Here is a 14548-nt window from a genome sequence, read left to right as displayed (position 1 = left end):
GAATTGTGGAACTATAGAGCCATAGAATTTACAGTGCAGAAGGAGGCCATTCAGCCCATCGAGTCTGCACTGGCCCCTGGAAAGAGCACTCTACTTAAGCCCTACGCCTCCACCCTATCCCCTTTAACCCCGCAACCCACCGAACCTGTTTTGGCACACGAAGGGCAATTTATCATGGCCAATCCACCTAACCTGCACATCTTTGGACTGTGGGAGGAAACCGGAGCACCCGGAGGAAACCCACGCAGACACGGGGAGAACGTGCGGACTCCTCACAGACAGTGACCCAAGCCGGGAATCGAACCTGGGACCCTAGAGCTGTGAAGCAACTGTGCTAACTACTATCCTATCCCGAAGCTGGGCCGTTGAATATATGCGAGGCGGAGTTCGACGGATTTTTGATCTGCAAGGGACCCACGGGGCAGACAGGAAAGTGGAATTAAAGCCCCAATTGTGTCAGCCATGATCTTATTGAATGGCGGAGCTATCTGCAAGTTGTCATGTTCTGATGTTGGTGTATAAGCTGCTTAAAACAGTTGAGTTAAAGTGCATGGAATTGCGGGTAGTGTCTTGAGGTGGATCGAAAGCTGGGTAGCAGACAGGAAGCAAAGAGTTTAAATATATGTGGTACCGCAGAGATCTGTGCTGGGACCCTAACGGTTCACATTATATATGAATGATTTGGACGAAGGAACTAAATGTAGCATTTCCAGATTTGCAGATGGTACAACGTTGGGTGGGAGGGTGAGCTGTGAGGAGGATACAGAGATGCTTCAGCGGGATTTGGACAGGCTGAGTGAGTGGGCACATGCATGGCAGATACAGTATAATGTGGGTAAATCTGAGGTTATCCACTTCGGTTGCAAAAATAGGAAGGCAGATTATTATTTGAATGGGTGTAAATTGAGAGAGGTGGATACTCAGCGAGACCTTGGTGCCCTTGTGCACCAGGCGCTAAAAGTAGGTACAGCAGGCAGTAAAGAAGGCAAATGGTATATTGGCTTCAGAGCAAGAGGATTTAAGTATAGAACCATAGAACTGCTACAGTGCAGAAGGAGGCCATTCGGCCCACTGAGTCTGCACCGACCCTCTGAAAGAGCTCGCTACCGAGGCCTATTCTCTCGACCGATCCCTGTAACTCCACCTAACCTGCCCATCCCCGGGCACGAAGGGACAATTGATCACGGCCAATCCACCTAACCTGCACATCTTCGGACTGTGGGAGGAAACCGGAGCACTCTGAGGAAACCCACGCAGATACGGGGAGAAAGTGCAAACTCCACATAGTCACCCAAGGCCAGAATTGAACCCGGGTCCCTGGCGCTGTGAGGCAGCAGTGCTAACCAATATGCTGCTCTAGAGTAATAGGGATGTAATACTGCAATTGTATAGGGTGTTGGTGAGGCCACATCTGGATTACTGTGTGCACTTTTGGTGTCCTTATCTGAGGAAGGATGTTCTTGCTATGGAGGGAGTGCAGCGAAGGTTTGCCAGGCTGATTCCTGGGATGGCGGGACTGTCATATGAGGAGAGACTAAGTCGGTTAGGAGTATATTCATTGGAGTTTAGAAGAGTGAGAGGGGATCTCATAGAAACTTATAAAATTCTAACAGGATTGGACAGGGTAGATTCAGAAAGAATGTTCCCGATGGTGGGGGAGTCCAGAACTAGGGGTCATAGTTTGAGGATAAGGGGGGAACCTTTTAGGACTGAGGTGAGGAGAAATTTCTTCACCCAGAGAGTGGTGAATCGGTGGAATTCGCTACCACAGAAAGTAGTTGAGGCCAAAACATTGTGTGATTTCAAGAAGGAATTAGATTTAGCTCTTGGGGCTAAAGGGATCGAGGGATATGGGGGGGAGGCGGGATCAGGGTATTGAACTTGATGATCAGACATGCTCATAATGGATGGCGGAGCAGGCTCGAAGTGCCGAATGGCCCCCCCCCCGCTTCTATTTTCTACATATGTTGCTATGAGATAGAGAAAAGCTCTTTCCTCTGGTCGATGAGTACTGAACAAGGGGCTCTTACCTTAAAGTTAGACCAGGCCGATTAGGGAAGATGTCAGGAAGCACTTCCTCATACAAAGTTTCGGGGAAATCTGGAACTTTCTTCCAAAGTTCTTCTGAGGCAGAGGGTCAATTGGAAATTTAAAAACAGAGAGTGATTTTAATTTGTTTGTTAAGATTTCCTTCCCTAAAAGACATTAGTGAACCAGATGGGTTTTTAACGACAATCGACAATGGTTTCATGGTCACCTTTAGACTTTTAATTCCAGATTTTTATTGAATTCAAATTTCACCAACTGCCCTGGTGGGATTCGAACCCAGGTCCCGAGCATGACCCAGGGTCTCTGGATTACTAGTCCAGTGACAATACCACTATGCCACTGCCTCCCCTTACGCTTGTTAGAAGCTATGTATATTCGTACACATCTGCAGACAAAAGGAACATGTCCAGGAATTGCACCTTTTTTGAATTAAACAAAAGCCTGGGGGACAAGTTCCCCGGTCCATTCTCCATGGCAATGCCTCAACCAATCAGAGTTGAGCTACCGACCAATCAGCACTCTTTTTGACTTGCAGTATAAATTGCTGCTCCTTTTAAAATTTGATGTTCTTGCATCTATCCGAATGAATACAAGGTGGGAAACAGAGCGTCCCTTTTTTATTAGAACGTGGAACTTGCTACACAAGGGAGTGTTTGAGGAGAAATAGCATTGATGCACTTAAGGAAGGTAGATAAACATAAGAGGGAGAAAAGAATAGAAAGATGGGCTAATGGGGTTCGATGAAGGAGGGCGGGAGGAGGCTCGTGTGGAGCATAAGGGCCAGCAGAGAGCAGTTGAGCTGAACGGCCTGTTTCTTGTGCTTTGTAACCCTCTGACGGTGTTCTTCCACAGGTCATGCGGTGTTACGGAAATGGCTGCTCCTGTACGAGCCAGATGATTTGCATGCCCTGGCTAAGGGGTACCTGAAAGTCAGCATCATTGTCTTGGCAGCAGGGGATGAGGCACCGGTGAGCGCAACCAAACTTTAGTTCAGCCCAGGTACTGTTGGTACCTTAAGAGTTGACTTGTGGGGGCGCAGGCAAAGAACCTATCTTAATGTCCCTCCTCTTCCCAATGTCAGCACTCCAAAAGCACTCAAATTGCCGCCGCTGTTGTAATGTTGGAAGGGCAGCAGTTGGGACTCTTGTCCAATAAATGGCACTTCTGGCACCGTCGCACTCCCCTGGTACTGCAAAGGGATTGTGTAGATGAGGAAGAGAAAAGGGAGGTAATGGTGGGAAGAAAAACCGAGATTGATGGCTCTTGTGAGATTTGAACCCATGACTTTCTGTCTCGGAGGCGAGAGTGCTACCCGCTGAGCTGCAACTGTCACCCAGTGGCAGGCGGATGCGTTGCTCCCTCGACCCCCCCCCCCCAACTTCCGTCAGCAAGCTGAGCTTGGACTAGGATTGGAATATGTGGTCTTTTTTGTGTGGGATACCGGGATCAAGAGTTCAGTGCGTCAGCTGTCTTTTCACAACGCCTGTTTTCGGATTGGCCCTCTCCTCAACGAGCGGTAAGATGTTCTAACGCACCGACTCCCCTCGCTCCAAGGTTCCTGAGCCCAGGAGAAGTTGGAGTTGTTTGGAGGTGAGTCTTTCGAGCGATTTGCAGGAGGGAACCGTGGCTCGTGCAGGATTGGCCGTCGGTCAAGTAGTTCGATAGCACGGAGGCTGGTGGAGGAGTTGTGGGAGGTGGCGATGGGTGTTTGCGAGTGGCATCAAGGGATTGTGTAGATGAGGAAGAGAAAAGGGAGGTAATGGTGGGAAGAAAAGCCATTGACTAAGATGTTCTGGTTGCTGTCACATCAGCAAGCATGGGCCAGTCCTACTAAGCTGCTGAACAGAGCTTGCAGTGTTGGAGGAGGATAGTCTGATCGAGAAATATTGCAGAGAAATTGTGCGGGGTTAATATACCAGTATCCCGGAGACTGTCACATGTAGCTTTTGTGTGGAAACGTGTGTGGAGAGTTCCAAACAAGGAGTTTGTTACAGGAACGATAACCGTCACATTCGCAATTCGAAGGGGAACGGGAGGTGGTCGTTGGCAAGGGCAAGGTTTTTTTTGCGGAGGCTGTGGTGGCGATGACTTTGACAGGGGAGGCGGCAAGTTGTTGAGGGCAGGACGACTTTAGCTCAGGAAGGGAAACTGGGCGGCCAAGCAGTTTCGAGCGGGAAGGACACGAGGAGCTCAGTGTCAGGACATGGAAACGCTGAAAGAAATGGGAGGAACTTGGGGGAGATTTTTGAAGGGACGACGGAGGTGCGTTTGGCAGGGAATAGGGAATGAGAGAGAGAGCTGGAGTTGCCCCAGTCACTGACTGACTGCCATTATGGGATTAGCGAGGCGGTAGGTGATGAAGGGGATGGTTGTAAATATGCGCAAGAGATTAAGAGGAGGGAGAAGATGGTTTCCGTCTCACTGCCGAGCTTAGCTTTTTAAGAAAAAGGGCGAATGTAAATGTTTTTTGTAATCAAAATCCCTTTGCTGCACCAGATAGACAAGAGAGGGACGAACGAAGAGGATGACGTTGAGAGTAACCTGCTCCAGCCAGCCGGCGTTCTCTCCCGATGGGTCACCTTTGAGCTGAAGATCTACAGGGCGGAGGACATTTCTCACAGTACGTAAAAGAGTCGCGGTAAGGTGGCTGCTTCCCCATGAGTGCCGTGTTTGGGGAGTCTGAGTTGTGCTGTTCTACTGCACTTTCTGTTTTGTTATGCTCTTGACGTAGCAGAAGCTGCTTCCTTGAGGTGCACTCTGACAAAGGAAGGTTCAGACTTGGAGATAGCTTCAACACGTTTATTAAACTATTAACAATTTTCCTACTTGGATTTGACGCTACTGTTAATCCTGCGATAGCTACTCAGGCTGACGAACCAGTCTGCTACAATCCACATGGTGGGTGTGATGTTCAATCAACCTTGTGTCTGTACTCACTGAGAGTCTCCACTGGAAAGAGACTGAGCATGTGTGCTGTGTCCTTTTATATGGGTCGGTGTAATGCCCTCCTGTGGTAGTGTCACCTCTGTGTGCATCGTGAATGCCCATTGGTCGTGTCCTATCTTACTGACCTATTGGTTGACTGTCTGTGTGTCATGTCTCTGGTGTTCCCTCTAGTGTCTAGCTAGGTGAAGTGTATGTACATTAACCCTTTGTGTACTTACAGTGATGTATATCACCACACTTTCCACTGTCCCTTCACCCCCTCCTTCTATTCCCTTCATTTTTTTATCCTTCCATGGGAGGTGGGCAATGCTGGCAAGGCCAGCATTTATTGCCCATCTCGAATTTTCCCTGAGAGGAATTAAGAGGCAATCACAATGCTGTGGGTTTGGAGTCATGTGGAGGCCAGGTTAGGTAAGGATGGCAGATTTCTTTCCCGACAAGGAACCAAATGGGCTTTTACAACAATTGCTAATCGTTTCATAGTCCAGCTTCCAATTCCATTTAATTCATTGAATTTAAATTTTGCCAGCATTATGATTTGAACCCACGTTCCAAGAGCATTAGCCTGCGCCTCTCCATCACTGGTCCAGTGGCCTCGGACAATCACAGCCAACGTGCCCAACCAATTCTCCTGCAGTATAAATTGTGGTGAGAGTTTGAAATTTGGCATTCTTGCATTTGTCCTGATGGGTGGAAGACAGAAAGCTTCGACAACATGCCTCTGTTTCCAGCAATATTCAGGAGTTTCATTCCGAACGGGAATCTGTGCCGTGAGCCCATCTCCCTCCCTGTGGCATTCAATCAGTTCCGTTATATTGAGGGATTATGAGGGAATAGGGGAAGGGTTTTGATTGGTCAGAACACCATCAAAGTCGAAACGGGAAGATGAAATACATGGAGGAAAGTTTCTGTGACCTCAGAACATCCTGAAGATTAGAAATTGTCCGCAGTCGGAGGGAAGGTTAGTGCTGTGTATTTTATATGCTCGATTTGCCTCACGGGGGCAAAACAGGGTTAACACTAGTTTCCAAGTGTGCACAAACTTTTTTTTCCCTCTTTTTTAAAATTTCGAATATCCAATTCTTTTTTATTTTACAATTAAAAAGATACAATATAGCGTGATCAATTCACCTACCCTGCACATATTTAGGTTGTGGGGGTGAGACCCGCGCAGACACGGGGAGAATGTGCAAACTCCGCAGGGACAGTGACCCGGGGCCAGGATCGAACCCAGGTCCTCGGCGCCGTGAGGTAGCAGTGCTAACCACTGCGCCACCGTGCCGCTCTCAGTGTGCACAAACTTAACTTTGAGTTCTATATAAGGCTTAAAATGTCTACCCCATATGTCAGACCTTGGCTTCTTGTAACTTCTGTGATGTCTGTTTAGTTTGCCCCGAGTCAACACCCAGGCATAACCAATCAAGCCACAGAGAGCACAGATTAGTTGACAGTCTCACATAATCAAACACAGAACTGAGATTCCTGGAGGAGTGAAGGGTAGATCCTGATTGCCCCTGTCATTCCCATCTTGCCGGTTGGTTTCACGTGTCTCCCGTTTTTATTCTCGCTGTCTGCAGCGGTGGAAACTAAACTGGAACCCGACAGGAAGCAGGATGCGAACTCGCTATCAAATGCTTTGCATCGTCGCACACAGTCACGATTCACCCTCTTGAACCAGATTGCGAAGCCAGGCGGCATCTTGTACTCAGACTTGGAAGGTTAGCAGTGAGGTAAATTCTGAGGCGTGCAGACAATACAGAGCAACGTCAATGAAGCAGGGAGCGAGCGAGAGAGAGACGAGGGTGGAAATGCTTGTCGGCTTAATCATTCCGTCTGTTCCTATACTTCCAGTGGCCAAAGGACTGATGACGAACCTGAAGCACATGTTTGGGGTGGATTCTGATAAAAATGATGGCGTTGACTCGTTTCTCGAAGTCAGCTTTGCTGGAAATAAGGTGAGTAGCAGACAGTCCTTTCTCACTTGGCGGAGAGTTTTGTTTAATAAAGGCAAGGGGAGTCTCGACGAGGACACAAAAGAAGTTTGTTAAACAGAATAACTATTTACATGGAGGCCCCCGTTATACCTCAACGGGTCCTCTCTCTCTCTGTCGGTCAGATCCTATCTGGCCGACCTCAGGGGCAGCACGTTAGCATTGTGGATAGCACAATTGCTTCACAGCTCCAGGGTCCCAGGTTCGATTCCGGCTTGGGTCACTGTCTGTGCGGAGTCTGCACTTCCTCCCTGTGTGTGCATGGGTTTTCTCCGGGTGCTCCAGTTTCCTCCCACAGTCCAAAGATGTGCAGGTTGGGTGGATTGGCCATGATAAATTGACCGTAGTGTCCAAATTTGCCCTTAGTGATGGGTGGGGTTACTGGGTTATGGGGATCGGGGGGAGGTGTTGACCTTGGGTAGGGTGCTCTTTCCAAGAGCCGGTGCAGTCTCGATGAGCCGAATGACCTCCTTCTGCACTGTAAATTCTATGTTCTATGTTCTCATATACAACATAGCCCTGGGCAGCACGGTGGCACAGTGGTTAGCACTGCTGTCTCACGGCACCGAGGTCCCGGGTTCGATCCCGGCTCTGGGTCACTGTCCATGTGGAGTTTGCACATTCTCCCCATGTCTGCGTGAGTTTTGCCCCCACAACCTAAAGATGTTCAGGCTAGGAGGATTGGCCACGCTAAATTGCCCCTTAATTGGGAAAAGTGAATTGGGTACTCTAAATTTATATTTTTTTAAATATACAACATAGCTATCAGCCCCGTAGTTAGCAGGGGAGATCATACTTCTTGGGTCACACGTGGAACACAATCGATCCCGCCCTGTGCGTCTCGTGAAGGTTATTACAGTTTGTATGGTGTGTATCTTGAATTTCAGCGATTAAAAAAACTCTCGAGTTTGATTCTCCCGCCTCTCCGATGGTGATGGTTGGGGTTGAGGGGAGTGTCCCAGCATAGGGGTCGGGGAAGAGAGAGTCACAGGATGGAGTGAGGGGGAAACAGGAGGAATTCAGTGTTCGGATGAGGCCATGCCAGCGTTAGCAGCCCTTGCGTGGTTATCCTTGGGAAGGAGGTGTCAGCCCTGGCCCAGTGGGTGGCATTCTTCCCCCCTCTGAGTCACAAGGCTTCGGGATCAAGTCCTACTCCAGGATCTGAGCCCACACAAAAGAAACCAATCACCGGTTGTCAATTCGAGTGCAGCACGAAGGGAGTGCTCGAGCGCAAGGTCGGGAACTTTGACCCTGCGACTGCGAAGGTACGTGACCTTGGAGGGCGCTTGTCGGGATGGTGTGCCGACCCATGCGCCTGCAACCGTTTCCCTTCCAGGTAGCAGCAGTGAACGGCTTGGGACGTGCTGGCTTGCTGCTGCTGATCCGTGTGTGGCACATTGAGGACACGTTACTGCTACAGCTTGAGAGACAGCGTCTCAGCTTTCAACTAGCCGCGTCACAGCCTTCTGGACTCAGCATTGAGCTCGACAACTTCCAAGCATGAACTGCGTCCTTTCCTTTGCTTCGGTTTTACTAGTATTTACTAGTGGGCAGCACGGTAGCACAGTGGTTAGCACAGTTGCTCCACAGCTCCAGGGTCCCGGGTTCGATTCCCGGCTTGGGTCACTGTCTGTGCGGAGTCTGCACGTTCTCCCCGTGTCTGCATGGGTTTCCTCCGGATGCTCCGGTTTCCTCCCACAGTCCAAAGATGTGCGGATTAGGTGGATTGGCCATGATAAATTGACGCTTAATGTTCAAAAAGGTTAAGTGAGGGTTACGGGGATAGGGTAGAGACGTGGGCTTGAATAGGGTGTTCTTTGTAAGGGTGCGGTGCCGCCTCGATGGGCTGAATGGCCTCCTTCTGCACTGTAAATTCTATGATTCTATGTTTTCCTCAGTCAGCAGTGCACCTGCCCTTGGCCCATCCTCTGTTTCTTTTCGTGCCCACACCTCTGATTAATTCTTCAATCGTTAATTCTTAATTAAGAACAAGGAAGGTCAATCCTTCCGTCACTCGCACTCTCCCGTCCTCCACCTCCTCCACCCTTTAACAGACCCTCCCTCTTTCCCTCACACCACCCACCCCTTCCTCAAAACCAACTCAATCTCCACCTTTTTCCCACTTCTGATGAAACGTGAGCTCTGTTCCTCTCCCCGCGGATGCTGCCCAGGCCTTTCCAGCATAAACGGGTTTTATTTTCGGTATCACCGAGTCTGAGGCCTCACGCCCGCTTGCAGCTAACTGTAATTGCGAGCGCTTGATTCATGAATTTCTTTCAATCTGTGACAGTCTTCCAAAGGTTAAGGGTTAAACGTGTGGTCTTCTGTTATCCTGTCGAGCAATGAATCAACAGAACTGCTGGCTGTCATGATATACAGACACACACATAATGATATACAGACAAGCAGTTAATGAACACAGAGAACAGGACATGACCAATAAGCAGGCAGGACACTCAGGGGTGGTATCTCACTATAAAAGACACGAGGCACTCGCACTCCGCCTCTTTCCACTGATGAACATCTAGAGAGTCAGTCAACGGTGTTGTTACAATCTCACACCTCCACCAAGTGGCTAAGAGCTAGTCTTGTTCAGTCAGACAGAGTAACCACACTTAAGTTAGCAGAGAGTCGAACTCACAGAGAACTGTGCTAACTGTGCTGTTAGTTCAATAAACCTGATTGAATTAACGTCAAGATCTGGAGTATCTTTCTGATCTAAACTGCATCCAGTTGCGGCCAGTGTTAGACCAGTGTACCTAACACGACACTGGCAACCATGTCAGAACGATGTTTTATTATCAATAAATAATCTTTATTGTCACAAGTAGGCTTACATTAACACTGCTATGAAGTTATTGTGAAAATCCCCTCGTCGCCACATTCCGGCGCCTGTTCGGGTACACAGAGGGAGAATTCAGAATTCTCAGCTGGTACGGGAATTGAACCCGCGCTGCTGGCCTTGTTCTGCATCACAAACCAGCTGTCTAGCCCACTGAGCTAAACCAGCCCCCATGTCCACATGGATATAAATCTTATACAGACTAGCTTATTACAGAGTTTCTCTAGACTCTCTGGGAACTTGACTTATGCACGGCTGTCCTCGTGTACGTCTTACAACCTTCTGAGGCTGGCCGGATGTCACCTGACTGATATCCTGCGCCACCTGTTGGCGGGAGGTCACACTGCTGAGTACATCTAATATTATCTACAGACATATCACCACAAAACGGTGGGGGAGGGCGGGTGTGGGGGGGGGAAACAATGTACAGCGTGAATTTAACACTCTCTCATCCTTGCAGGTAGCAACGAAAGTCATAGAAAACCAGATCAATCCCGAATGGAACCAAGTGATTTACCTGAGGAGCAGGGTACGTTTGACACGGCCCATTATGATCCGGAGCTCCAAGGTTTGGAATGGGTGGGGTCGTCAATGTGTGAAAGGGTTAACGCCCTGTTTGTGATAGTCCCCTGTTTAAAATAAACGATCAGCGCAGCACGGTAGCACAGTGGTTAGCACAATTGCTTCACAGCTGCAGACTCGATGGGCCGAATGGCCTCCTTCTGCACTGCAAATTCTATGATTCTATGATTTTGAAATCTCCCCTCGCAAATGGCGGTGAGGAGAATGTCAGATGGGTTTCTTCAGTTTTGCTTCACAGCTCCAGGGTCCCAGGTTCGATTCCCGGCTTGGGTCACTCTCTGTGCGGAGTCTGCACGTTCTACCCCGTGACTGCGTGGGGTTCCCTCCGGGTGCTCCGGTTTCCTCCCACAAAAGATATGCAGGTTCGGTGGATTGGCCACAGTAAATTTGCCCTTCGTGTCGAAAAAGGTTAGCTGGGGTTACGGGGTTAGGGTGGAGGCGTGGGCTTAAGTCGGGTGCTTTTTCCAAGGGCCGGTGCAGACACGATGGGCTGAATGGCCTCCTTCAGCATTGTAAATTCTATGATTCACTGTTTTGGTACCAGGCCTATAACGGTTAAAATACCCGGCGAGATTGCATGGACGAGCTCTGAAGATTAAAGGGTTGATTTAATTGAGGTGTCTTTATAAATTCTTTTGTGGGATGTAGACAACATTTGTTGCCCATCCCGAATTGACCCTTGAACTGCTCGGCCATTTCAAAAGGGCAGTTAAGAGTCAACCGCATTGCTGGGGGTCTGGAGTCACATGGAGGTCAGACCGGGTAACGATGGCAGATTTCCTTCTCTAAGAAACATTATTGAACGGAATGGGTTTTACAACAATCGATGATCGTTTCACGGTTGCCATTGCTGATATTTATATTCCAGATTTACGAATTGAATTAAAATTCCGCCAGTTTCCGAGGTGGGATTTGAACCCGTGTCCCCCAGAGACTAGCCTGGGTTACCAACCCAGAGAAACTGCCTACTCCACCGTCCTCCCCTTAAAGGTTATTGAAGGAATGCAGCCATCAGAAAAAATGATTCCGGTTTCCAAAACCCTGGGGTTGGAGGGAGAAATCGGGTTGCGACAATCGTACAGAAGAGTTTTGATCAGAGTTTCCAGAATGGGCCAATTAGTCACTTGCAAAGAGAGGTGAATTCAGGCAGGGTTCCTGTGAAGAAAACACAGCAGTGTACGTTGGGTTGGCACAGGGTTGGGGGCAATCTTGGAAAATTGGCAGGAAACTAGTTATTTTCAGACCCATGACTAAATCATTTTTTGCGTTTATTTTCCCCGCAGTTTCCGTCTTTGTGCGAGAGTATTCGCTTCACGGTTTGTGAACGGTAGGTGGAGATTATTTCACGTAATTCATTCGGGTGGGGCAGGGGGTACCCTTACTGCTGCCTGGGCCCTGTCACATCCAAGACCATTTCGCGCCCCCCCCCCCTGCAAGCTGCTGCCTCAGCAAAATTCGCTCTGGCTCCGAAATGCCCTTTATTCTACCTCCCGTTGTCTGGCGCTGGTTTCCCTCTCTGTCTGCTGCCACCTCTCTCGCTCTTTCACTGCCACGCTCTTCAAGTTCCAACGCACAGAACGAATTTGTGGGCGTGGTGTCGGCCTGTCTGTCATCGAATAGGTTTGCTCTTTTGTAAACCAGCCGCTTTCAAAAAATATATTTTAATTCAACTTTTAACATTTTAAATGTACAACTAAACAAGCTACAAAAACAACCCCCCCCCCACCCTGTCACCTCCATCCTCCAACACCCAGTTACTCAAAACAAACGCCACCCCCCCCCATCTTATCAGCTGACGGTAACCAAGTCTCCAAAGTCATCTCTTGTATAACCCCTCAATCGCACCCCCCCTCAAAATGAACGAAACCTTCTCCATCAGGTTCCCCAGCCGCACCAGGGCACTGGATGGAGAGGCTGACCTGCTCCCCAACAGGACCCACCTGTGAGCAATCAGCGAGGCGAAGGCTAGAACATCTGGCCCCATTCCTGCCTGCAACTCCGGCAAATCCGACGCTCCAAATCCACGTGCTGGATCGCGGACATGGTGCTGAAAAACGACCTCCAAAATTTCTCCGACTTCGAGCAGGACCAGAACATGTGTACATGATTGGCCGGACACCCCCCCCCCCCCCCCCCCCACACACACACTGTTCACAAGTGTCCTTCACCCCCTCAAATAATCAGCTCATCCTCAATTCTGTCAGGTGAGCCCTGTGTACGACCTTTAGCTGTATAAGCCCTAGTCTTGCGCACGAGGTTGAGGCATTCACCCTCCGCAACACCTCACACCACAACCCTTCCTCCAGTGCCATCCCCATTTAGCCGTAACCCCCTCCAACAACGCTGTGGTGTTCATTGTGTTGCTAATTTTAAGGATGGTTGGCGTAGTGTTCACAAAGAAATAGCTTTTAACTTGAACAAAGCTATAAATTTATTAACACTACTAAATTGGATTGGACACTTTACTCCTACATAATATGCAGTTGATAATAAACATAATTTACACTCATTTACAACTAATCTCTACACTGTTACATTAACTATGATCTGCTCTCACTCACACTATCTTTCCTTCAGTCTGTCCTCCAGCTTTCTCCTCAATCTTGCACTCACAAGGCTTAGCATCGATGCCTTATATAGTTGTACATCTAGCTCCCTCTAGTGGTTGATTTAGACATTACACAAACCCTTACAGTTCTTTACATTTATGATCATAGAACATAGTACATACAGTGCAGAAGGAGGCCATTCGGCCCATCGAGTCTGCACCGACCCACTTAACCCCTCACTTCCTCCCTATCCCCGTAACCCAATAACCCTTCCTCGCCTCTTTGGTCACTAAGGGCAATTTATCATGGCCAATCCACCTAAGCCTGCATGTCTTTGGACTGTGGGAGGAACCCCCCCCCCCACAGAATCCCAAATTTCTCCGTCAACTCGTGAACCACCCTTTTAGAAATAAGCCCTTCATTTCCATCACCCCTCGCTCCTCCCATCCCCGAAATCTAGCATCCAGCCTCGCTGCCCCAAACCCACGATTCCCTTGGATCAGCATCAGCTTCGACCTCGCCCCTAACCTAAAATGCTGCCGAAAGTGCTGCAGAAGGATGTTACAAGTTACAGAGGGACATAGATAAGCTGCAGAGCTGGGCTGAGATGTGGCAAATGGAGTTTAATGCAGAAAAGTGTGAGGTGATTCATTTGAGAAGGAATAACAGGAAGACAGAGTACTGGGCTAATGGTAAGATTCTTGGCAGTGTGGATGAGCCGAGAGATCTCGGTATCCATGTACATAGATCCCTGAAAGTTGCCACCCAGGTTGAGAGGGTTGTTAAGAAGGCGTAAGGTGTGTTAGCTTTTATTGGTAGAGGGATTGAGTTTCGGGGCCATGAGGTCATGTTGCAGCTGTACAAAACTCTGGTGCGGCCGCATTTGGAGTATTGCGTGCAATTCTGGTCGCCGCATTATAGGAAGGATGTGGAAGCATTGGAAAGGGTACACAGGAGATTTACCAGAATGTTGCCTGGTATGGAGGGAAGATCTTATGTGGAAAGGCTGAGGGACTTGAGGCTGTTTTCATTAGAGAGAAGGAGGTTAAGAGGTGACTTAATTGAGGCATACAAGATGATCAGAGGATTGGATAGGGTGGACAGTGAGAGCCTTTTTCCTTGGATGGTGATGTCTAGCACGAGGGGACATAGCTTTAAATTGAGGGGAGATAGATATAGGACAGATGTCAGAGGTAGGTTCTTTACTCAGAGAGTAGTAAGGGCGAGGAATGCCCTGCCTGCAACAGTAGTGGACTCGCCAACACTAAGGGTATTCAAATGGCCATTGGATAGACATATGGACGATAAGGGAATAGTGTAGATGGGCTTTAGAGTGGTTTCACAGGTCGGCGCAACATCGAGGGCTGAAGGGCCTGTACTGCGCTGTAATGTTCTATGTTCTAAATTGCCTCCAAATATTCAACATGGCCACCACCACCGGACTCCCCGAGTATTTCCCTGGGGCAAACGGGAGCGGCGCCATTACCAGCGCCCGCAACCCCGGCCACCTATGTGAGCCTGCCCCCGCCCTCACCCACATAGCCACCGGCTGCCTACTCCAACCCTGCACCGCCTCAGCGCTCTCCGCC

The 14548-nt window shown here is 49.0% G+C and overlaps 1 protein-coding gene and 1 long non-coding RNA gene across 2 annotated transcripts in view; both read left to right on the top strand.

The window, feature by feature from the left end:
• LOC140397075 (myoferlin-like) overlaps positions 1-14548 on the top strand; it is a 183794-nt gene that overhangs the window by 33490 nt on the left and 135756 nt on the right. Inside the window, exons 10-11 of the mRNA XM_072486107.1 lie at positions 2902-3017; positions 11694-11737. Of these exons, the coding sequence (XP_072342208.1) occupies positions 2902-3017; positions 11694-11737 (160 nt within the window). The remainder of the gene's footprint in view (positions 1-2901; positions 3018-11693; positions 11738-14548) is intronic.
• LOC140396981 (uncharacterized) lies at positions 4548-10396 on the top strand. The gene is made up of 3 exons (XR_011936658.1): positions 4548-4669; positions 6847-6950; positions 10289-10396. It is a non-coding gene; the product is annotated as an uncharacterized lncRNA (long non-coding RNA).

Source organism: Scyliorhinus torazame, chromosome 20, assembly GCF_047496885.1.
Source record: "Scyliorhinus torazame isolate Kashiwa2021f chromosome 20, sScyTor2.1, whole genome shotgun sequence".
In the NCBI taxonomy this organism is placed as follows: Eukaryota; Metazoa; Chordata; class Chondrichthyes; order Carcharhiniformes; family Scyliorhinidae; genus Scyliorhinus; species Scyliorhinus torazame.
The sequence above is the reverse complement of the archived record's forward strand: the minus strand, read 5'-3'. Positions and strand labels throughout refer to the sequence as shown.